Source organism: Salvelinus sp. IW2-2015, linkage group LG26 (assembly GCF_002910315.2).
Source record: "Salvelinus sp. IW2-2015 linkage group LG26, ASM291031v2, whole genome shotgun sequence".
NCBI classification, from domain to species: domain Eukaryota; kingdom Metazoa; phylum Chordata; class Actinopteri; order Salmoniformes; family Salmonidae; genus Salvelinus; species Salvelinus sp. IW2-2015.
In genome coordinates this window covers 21,379,248-21,389,531 of record NC_036866.1, presented here as the reverse complement: position 1 = coordinate 21,389,531, position 10,284 = coordinate 21,379,248, and the positions used below count along the sequence as shown (strand labels likewise).

The 10,284-nt window shown below is 40.0% G+C and overlaps 1 protein-coding gene across 1 annotated transcript in view; it reads left to right on the top strand.

Annotated features, from left to right (window-relative positions):
• Window positions 1–40: 40 nt before the first annotated feature.
• The window catches only part of LOC111952351 (ran-binding protein 10), a 31,901-nt gene continuing 21,657 nt past the window's right edge, over window positions 41–10,284 (top strand). The window contains 1 exon segment of the mRNA XM_070435194.1: window positions 41–424. Coding sequence (XP_070291295.1) covers window positions 226–424 — 199 coding nt within the window. The 5' untranslated portion in view covers window positions 41–225.

Genomic DNA, 10,284 nt, shown 5'->3' with positions numbered 1-10,284 from the left:
CGGGGGTTCTGTAGTCGATTCTGAAAATCTTGCTAGTGGGTAGTCCTGTATTCAACTACAGTACCCACACTCCACTGTCAGTGCTACTGTAGAGAGCTTTGGTTATCCGTGGATATCACACCATTGCTATCATCTCTGTCTATCTCAGTGTTTCTCTCTCCCTGTGTCAGCGGATTGATATAGTAGAGTAGAAAACAAGCAAAAATAAAACATCTCTAGCCGAAAATGGCAGAGCTTGGAGCGGGGAGCATGCTGTTGGGGGATCCTGCTTTTAATTACCAAGAGCACGAGCTAAATGAGCGATTGAAGCGGCTCTACCCGGCCGTGAATGAGGAAGAGACCTCCTTACCCCGATCTTGGAGCCCCAAGGATAAATACAGCTACATCGGACTCTCGCAGAACAATCTGCGGGTACATTACAAAGGTATACAGATGTGACAACTAATATAACATTTCGTACCTAGATGTGTGTCATTTACGTAAGACACTCCGGAGGGTTTGCGTCGAGTCTGTATGCAATCTCCCCGATCTAGTTTGAGCTGCCTCTACCTCTCTTTGCTTTGTTTCAGAGGAGAGCGGAATGCCCAAATGGTTGTCAGTGAACTCGCTAACCATAACAGTATTGAAGCATATCCATTTATTTCACTAACGTTCAACTCCACGGTCTCTTTGTTTAACGTTAGTTTTATTTTTGCTTTACCATAACTTGGTTACCTCTATTTGATCACGATAATCGAAATGTTTACCTAGCTAGCAATACCACAATGTACTGTAAGTCATAACAAGCGACGCACAGTTAGCTCGCTAGCAAACTTGGCTAGTAAGCGAGCTAATGTTAGCTCGCTAACTAGCTAATGACAGCTAGCTAACTAACGTTATGCAAGATAATGCTAATTGCACGCCATCGTTGTTGGCCCTATACAGTAGCTAAATATTAGCTTGCAAACATTAGCTAGTTAGTTGTAACGTTATAAATAAGTAGCTAGCTAGCAATGTAAATGTACTGGCTAGCTAATACTTAACCCTGGCGTTAGCTAATATAAAAACAATTCTCCTTCACACAGTTGCCATAACCCACGACTAGTCGTTAACAATTTGCTTGTATTTTGTGATCAAATGAGCACCAGACAGTCCAGAACAGGGAAATATTGCATTTTGTTGGCTTGCTAGTTCATGGAAACGTTCTGTTGGAATATAATTCTGAATCATTATTCATTCTGGAACCAGTTGGTGACCATTACGCTATAAGGATTCCATTGAGTCCTTTATGCACAAAAGAACAACAACAGCGTCTGCCATTTCAAACTCAGCCAACAGCTACACTTTGCTGCAAGGGAGGAGGCCTTGACGCATTTGTTGTGCGTAAAATATCTGCACATAGATCAGATGGTATTTATGCGGGTAGTTTGACATATTTGACCATAAACAACTTGTTGGGATGCAGACCATAGCCTAAGGGAGGGATGTAACACATACAATTGGGTCAGATAGTTATTTAAGTATTCTGCACAAAATCAAAAGTAGGACTTGACAGCTATCCATCAAGCTAGACGTCGTCATGCTACTCCCAGCTAACAAGGAATGTTTCCAAGAGACCATTCCCTTAATGTGAAATATAATTTTCACAGAACGTGGTTACCATGTTCTCAGAACTCAGTACATTAATGTTCTATACACGTTTCATGGGAACGTTGCAAGAACATTCATGTGTCCAGTTCTGTGGGTTAGGAGCATATTCCATCAACTCCCAAACATGCACGGAACGTGGCGCCATGTTCTCAGAACATAAAATATTAAAGGTCCCGAATAGTGGTAATCAGGGTTTTCATTAAAATTGATATTTGGATTAAACCAGTTCAAAGTAGGGTGGCCCAAGTATTACAAATTACTGTAGCTGGTACATTAATAAAGTTTGATCATAAAGTTACTGGTCCCCTCCCCCCATGTCAAATACTTGAATTCAGGAGGCAGGCATTACCAAGGATTTTCATCGGGCTTCTACCAACGTCACATAAAGCCAGAAATGTTATACACCAATGGTAGTGTCTTGTCATTTTAAATATGTATCGCCTTAAAACCTTCATCACATGTGCGCCTACGCATTACTTTAACTTTTTTTTTTACAAAACTGTAAACTAGCTCAAGCAGAACATACTACCAAAGATTCTGGTCACCTTTAATCTGTAGTGTGACTGTTAGCTAGCAAGCTACTTACATCATGCCGGCAAAAGCACACTGTGTTTGTTGTGACTGGATGCCATAGTGTAAAATTTACCTTTTCATTTCGGGTGGACAGGCTGCACTGAAAATTACGGTCATGTGTGTGCAGTGCACATTTCGAGTAAAGTTGCTTTATCAATTGAGGAGAACATTCGATGGGTCTTCCCAGGATGCTAATCCTGAAGACGGATGCTGTACCATCATTGACAGTGGATCTTGCAAGCGCTGACCATAATGTAAGTATCAGAGTTTAATAAGTCTCACACGGTAGCCAACATTTTGGGGGATCGCGGGGCTAGCGTTAGATAATGCAACTGTGTCTTCTTTGACTTGTGAACAATATATTTTCTGTAACACCTGATAATCACTATATGGTTTTTGTTCTTCCATCTCCATGCCCCCTACATTAATGCAGAAAACTGCCAGCACACAGCTGGCACGAGGGAATGTTGTTCACAAAAGGAGTTGTGGTGTATATATTATTTGTAATTTACTCCTGAAAATCATATTTTACCATTCCGTTGTGTGGGTTATTGTCTTACAGTTGATGTAGCTTGTGTCATTGGAGCTAATCATGATTTTTTTGGGGGGGGATTATTTAACTTTCCATCTCCTTTTGTCTTTCCACTATCATCAAGCTGGAAGGATAGACATTTTACTCTGTCTGCACAGCTTCCCAGGCAACCACCACAGCAGGAATGCTGTGATACAAAATCAGCAAAGAAGGGGGGATATGCTGTGAAGACAGACCCAACATACTGTAAGTCATAGTTATTCATTTCAATCTACATCAATTGAGCATTTCAGGCACACAAAAATTCCAAATACAAACATTGAAAAGTTTCACAAAACAGTTCATAACCAAATATTGCATATTTCAAATTGAGTACTTCAAAAACTAGAATGAGTAGAACACTACATCAATGAATTGATAGCATCAACTCAGAACCGTAAATAAAAGGAAATTAAACATTTCCCTTTTCAAAAACATTACAGGCTACGTAGACAGGCTCCTGGATCTCCTCTTCAACGAGGTCACCCATGATCCAGCGCCGTATGTGGGGAAGCTGTGTAAGCTGTCCATCCCGGGACCCCTGTCTGCCCCGTGTGAAAGGCCTGACAAGGAGGTGGCCATAGCTGGATTTGTCTCCAGCTTCAATCTTGGGGGTGACTGAAGCCTGCTTGATTGAAGCGGGATACATGGTTCCCGCTCCCCTCCCCCATCAATCTCTGTAGTTGGTTGTATTTCTTAAAGCCTAAGTAATTCACTTTTACGTGAAATAATATCACATTTTGTTACTTTGTATTGTTTTTTTTTCAAGCTTTAGGATGGGAGTGTAGTGTTACGAATTTTACATATCAATGTCCTGCAGACTGTAGGTGCCTATATTAGGCTTATGGCTCAATTCCTCTTTTTTTTTATGTCAAATGATATCTCACCATTTATTTCTCACCTTTATTTATAATGAGTGTTCATGTTGATCAGTATTTCGGCAATAATGGTCGATTGTAAAATATCCAATAAATGTCTGATCAATGCATACAATGCTGAACATATTGTCTTTTATAACACTAACGCAGAGGCACAAATAAATCAAGGTGACTAGCCGAGCAAGTCTCGAACCCAGGCCACCAGCACTAATGACGAACATCCTAACCACTGTCCCAATAACGGATATCTCTAGGTCATGTATTTATTGGGCAAGTATAGTTAAGCCTTGTCCAGAAGAAACCCTAAACCCTCCTCCCTAGGCACTTGTGTCGATCTGAAATGACTTGATAGGTGTAAGCAATATAGTTAATGCACTTTAATGTAAATCTCAGCTCTGTTAAAAGTACACTCAAGAAAAACTTTTATTGATTTATAGTGATTCAGGAGTATCATTAAAAGCAGGTTAACATGCCCCACCAACATTAGACAACTATACAGAAAGCCATGAAATTGTAGAAATAAGTAAATCAAATCAGTGATGAGAGACTGGTCAAATTAACTGACACTGACATGGTGGCATAACAGGAACATCTGAATTCCATGAACCAAGAGGTTGAGTTCAAATGTCAGTTGTAGACATGTTCAATTATTATTGCTGTGTAAATGAACATGCATAATGTAATCATGTATGTTGAAAACACTATGTTAAAAGCGCTGTGTGTGAGAGTATCCCTGACCTTGTCAACAGACAAAAGGAGCTGTGAATAGATCAGGGGTTCACCAATCAGGGCCTTAATGGGCATGGCAACAGTAACAAGGTGTGATGTGTAATGATGAACAATGTTTTTGGGAGGGAGAACGTTTCTTTGGGACCATCAGGCAAAGTACTGACAACTGATGCACAGAAATGTTCTTGCAACGTTCCCATGAAATGTGTCTAGAACATTAATATTGTATATATTCTAAGAACATGGCAACTATGTCCATTGTATGTTTYCGACGTTGATGGAATATTCTCCCAATCCTCAGAAAACTGTACACTCAAACATTACGGTTAACATTACAAAAACGTTCTCTCTCCCTAGAATTGTTAGCTGGGATAATGCTTGTTGTGTAATCATAGAAAGTGTCTAACATCATTCTACATGTTTAGTCAACTGTCAAATCTAATCCCACAACAGTGCTATGAATCATCAGATTGAGTTATTATAGGTCCGCAGTCTCTGTTTTAACACCGGCAGTTAGCCTAGCCGTTAGCACGTTGGGCCAGTAACTGAAAGGTTGCTAGTTTGAATCCCTGAGCCGACAAGGGCAAAACTCTGTCGATCTGCCCTTGAGCAAGGCACTTAACCCTAATTGCTCCAGGGTTGTCGTCAATAATGGCTGATCCTTGGCCATGACCCCACTCTCCGAGGATGTCTCCGGGGGATGTTGGGATATGCAAAGAATTAGCATTTCCATTTCACACCTCTCACTCATACAGGTTACCGACTTGTACATGCAGTAAAACAGAACAAATATAAGCACCCCCTATTTTACATTTGAATATAAAGGAAACAAAWTCACACCTCATTGAGAGACAATTGTAAGGTCAGTGTAAGGCCCCGGTATTAACATAGGCCTACCTCTTGAATCTACAGAAAGAGTAGCCTACTTGTGCAATTCTCTTAAAGCGATTGGACACGCATTAGGTGGCTGTGGTGGGGGTGCTGGATTTAGGCCTAGGTACACTGCTTTGGTCTGTTTTTGTCTGGTCTTGAAGGTAATAAGGATTTCATGATAATTCGTGACTGGTATAATCTCATTAGTTGATAGTGGCTCAAAAAAGCTGTGTGTTTTGTTATTTAGGCTTTTTTACATGGGTGGTCGTGTAAAGGGATTGTGGGACTACAGTACAGTCAGATGTGGGGAAATTATGTTGTTTCTCAAGGCATCTAAAGTTAAAGGCTTGTTACTCCCGCATATCTAAAAGGACCCATGAGCGCCAATGTGAAGTTGGAGCCTGTCAAATAATTTTTTCCTTATATTTTTGAGAGATTAAGGTGTGTGTGTGTGTGTATATACAGTGGAGAGAACAAGTATTTGATACACTGCCGATTTTGCAGGTTTTCCTACTTACAAAGCATGTAGAGGTTTGTAATTTTTATCATATGTACACTTCAACTGTGAGAGACGGAATATAAAACAAAAATCCAGAAAATCACATTGTATGATTTTTAAGTAATTCATTTGCATTTTATTGCATGACATAAGTATTTGATCACCTACCAACCAGTAAGAATTCCGGCTCTCACAGACCTGTTAGTTTTTCTTTAAGAAGCCCTCCTGTTCTCCACTCATTACCTGTATTAACTGCACCTGTTTGACCTTGTTACCTGTATAAAAGACACCTGTCCACACACTCAAACAGACTCCAGCCTCTCCACAATGGCCAAGACCAGAGAGCTGTGTAAGGACATCAGGGATAAAATTGTAGACCTGCACAAGGCTGGGATGGGCTACAGGACAATAGGCAAGTAGCTTGGTGAGAAGGCAACAACTGTTGGCGCAATTATTAGGAAATGGAAGAAGTTCAAGATGACGGTCAGTCACCCTCGGTCTGGGGCTCCATACAAGATCTCACCTTGTGGGGCATCAATGATCATGAGGAAGGTGAGGGATCAGCCCAGAACTACACGGCAGGARCTGGTCAATGACCTGAAGAGAGCTGGGACCACAGTCTCAAAGAAAACCATTAGTAACACACTACGCCGTCATGGATTAAAATCCTGCAGCGCACGCAAGGTCCCCCTAAAGCCATGACATCATTTTCTGGAATTTTCCAAGCTGTTTAAAGGCACAGTCAAGTTAGCGTATGTAAACTTCTCACCCACTCTAAGTGAAATAATCTGTCTGTAAACAATTGTTGTAAAAATTACTTGTGTCATGCACAAAGTAGATGTCGTAACCGACTTGCCAAAACTATAGTTTGTTAACAAGAAATTTGTGGAGTTGTTGTAAAATAAGTTTATGTATGTATATYTATATATATTTGTTTTTATAATTTTCCATCCTAAAAATTAGGAATAAGCAAAGGCTTTGATTTGTGGTCTAACAGATGGAAAAGGGGTCTTAGACAACATCTACCAGAAACAGTCTTAAAATCCAAACACAATACTTCTACAGTAAAGACCCCTGCTAATTAATATCAACACTTATATTTAGCTTTGGGTGAATTGTTTTTTCCCCACAAATTTGGACAGTACAATTGAACAGTACAGTTAAGTAATGAAAAGTAGAGTTCAGTATAGTAGAGCACACTAGAGTACAGTATAATTTACTTTATTATACTGTACATACTATATCTACTGTACTGTGCTCTACTGTGATGTCCAAACTTGTGAAAAATAGTCATCTATGATATGTTTCAGATTTGGTKTGGTCCGGACTAACCAGATTTGTTCTTGTTTGGGGGCAAGCTCATGACATAATAACCAGTGTGTAGAATAATACGCACATATGTGAAAAAAGGATATTGCATATTTATACCTTTTGTGTACCTATTCAGGATACATCACTATGAAGATAATGATATTCATATCTATAATAATGCATTTCTGTATAGTACTGCTCCGGGACGTATGTTGTAATTCCATTTCCGTAATTTCGTTACCGGATGTAAATTCACTTCACCATTTGATTTTGAAGTTMAACAAACCATCGAATTCTATGCCTAAGGACTACCATTTACACAGAACATGTCACAAAAAACACATTTATTGGAAGAACTGTGCAGATGCAAAGTTTCGTAACAGAATTACGGGGAAATCTCCCTCAGTTTTTTTTATGAGACCACATTTTCAAAAAATGTAAATATAGGCTCCGAATTACGATTATAAAGATGTCTGCAGAAAGAATGGGGTGTCAGCTATGACATGACACCTTGAGGAAAACAAAAAATGTATTTTGGTTATTGAACTACATGTTTGTTTGGCATACATTGTTAAGTAAAAAGTCCAAGCGTAATTCTGTCACCGTGGAATTGCCCTTCCCCCAGAAGCCACTGTGTTTTGTGAAGTACTTTTCAATATTGGATAGGCATTTTATGTTTTGTTTTTTTCCTCTGCTGAGTTGTCAGTTTCTGTTACTTTTCTTTACCCTGGTGATTTTGATGCTATTTTGACCAGTGTGCCAGTTTCCTTTTTGGCCATGGTTAGGCCAAGGCCTATGTTCTGTTGAATACATGGTGGAGCTGGAAACGTGTGAGAGGCTATATCTCAGGATCTGGCCTATGAAAGAGTTGTATGTAGCCTACATTGTGTAAGAATTCTGTTTTCAGTTTTATCTCTGTCAATGGACAAAAACAAGAAAGGCATACATTTTAAGCTAGTTATCAATTTTTGATTAAAGTAGGGCCATCTTTAGTCTACTATGTTGTTTCTATTGATGATGAGCTTACGTCCTCTGCTCATCATTGGCCATTTTGTTTTTAGAAAACGGCATCAGCTTACCTGATTAATAAAAGAGCAGGTAGCCTAGGCTACTCGATTGTCTTATTTAATTTTTATTTAACTAGGCAAGTCATTTAAAAACAAATTCTTATTTACATTGACGGCCTACCAAAAGGCCTCCTGCGGGGACAGGGGCCTGGGATGAAAATAATACAATATAAATATAGGACAAAACACACATCACAACAAGAGAGATAACACATAAAGAGAGACCTAAGACAACATAACAAGGCAGCAACACATGACAACACAGCATGGTAGCGACATAACATAACAACATGGTAGCAACAAAACATGGTACAAACATTATTGGGCACAGCACAAAGGTCAAGAAGGTAGAGACAACAATARATCACACAAAGCAGCCACAACTGTCAGTAAGAGTGTCTATGATTGAGTCTTTGAATGAAGAGATTGAGATAAAATTGTCCAGTTTGAGTGTTTGTTGCAGTTCGTTCCAGTTGATAGCTGCAGCGAACTGAAAAGAGGAGCGACCCAGGGATGTGTGTGCTTTGGGGACCTTTAACAGAATGTGACTGGCAGAACGGGTGTTGTATGTAATTCATCAGTGTGTTTTATGAAGTGGTGGTATAGGAATGAGATTAGTGTACCATAGACACATATTGTAAGTGATTGGCCTTTGTACTTGCTTCTTTGTGTGATTTAGCCTGTATGTGCTTTCTGCAGGTTTTCTATTTCATGCCAAGGTCTTATGTGCTATTGGGTAATTATAGAGCCCATAGGACACATGGCTGACTGTTTAACCATGCCCTGTGATTCCTTTAAGCTGATTGTAATGTTTGCCCAGAGAGAGGGTTTTTTGTCTTCTGAAGAACCAATCATGCATGTTCAGTCGGAGGTGACATAACCGGATTGTGTGACCTCACCGGATTGTGTGACATCACTCGATTGTGTGACATCACCAGATTGTGGTTTCCCCCCAGTCTCTCTGTGTGAAGCTGTGATGCAGTGTTTGCTAACACTGGCATATTTATTTATATCATTTCATTTCATTTTTTATTAGTTTCCTTTGGCATGTTTTTTTGTCTATCGTGGGTAGTTCTGCTGTACATTTTTCTGGTAACCACTGACTTGACCATGAGGGCGATCTTTTGACTCTGGACTGGAAGCCTTGGAAAGAGAGTCCATCAGCGGTGTCAAAAAAAACATAGCCTAACCAGTAAAAACATGGAAGAGTAAACCTAAACGGTTTGCTCTATAAACAGACATAATTTTTTRCCTTTAAGCAACAAAATGGAGCACATTTTAATAGCCATGTAGCCTATAATGTTTGAGTAGGCTTGTGTTTTGCTCTAACAACACATTTTGMAACCAAGTACTTAGATCTATATGACTGTTACACAACATTGCAACCAAAAGCTACCTCTCCTGATTTGTTAGATAGCCAGCAAAAAAAACACCCTTCTTTCTCGCCTAAATCCAAGATGGCGCCGACAGATAGGGCAGCTCTGTTTCTAGCTCCTAAGCAACTTTGCAGTATTTTGTTTTTGTGTGTGTAATTTCTTACATTATTAGCCAAGAAAATTTGTTGTGTTATTACATACAGCCGGAAATAACTTTTGGATATCAGAGTGGTGGTAACTCACCAGCATTACGACCGGGAATACGACTTTCCCGAATTGGATCCTTTGATCGTACCCCCAGTGCAATTGAACTGATTCCAGAGGCTGATCCAAAACACCGCCGGCGGAGAAGAGGTATTCGGAGTTGACTTCTAGTCCGACTCAGGAGGCGCGCACACCAACCACCGCTTCCGAGTATATTACTCGCTAATGTTCAGTCTCTGGATAATAAAGTAGACGAGGTCAGGGCGAGAATCACCTTCCGGAGAGACATCAGGGATTGTAACATACTCTGTTTCACGGGAACATGGCTCTCTCGGGATATACTGTCTCTGTCTGTAAAGCCAGCTGGGTTCTCAGTATATCGCGCAGAAAGGAATAAAGAACTCTCCGGGAAGAAGAAAGGCGGGGGTGTATGTTTCATGATTAACAACTCATGGTGTAATTGTAACAACACCTGACCTAGAATTCCTCACAACCAAATGCCAACCGTATCATCTCCCAAGAGAATTCTCTTCAGTTATAGTTACAGCCGTGTGTCGTGTCTTTGCTATCGTTA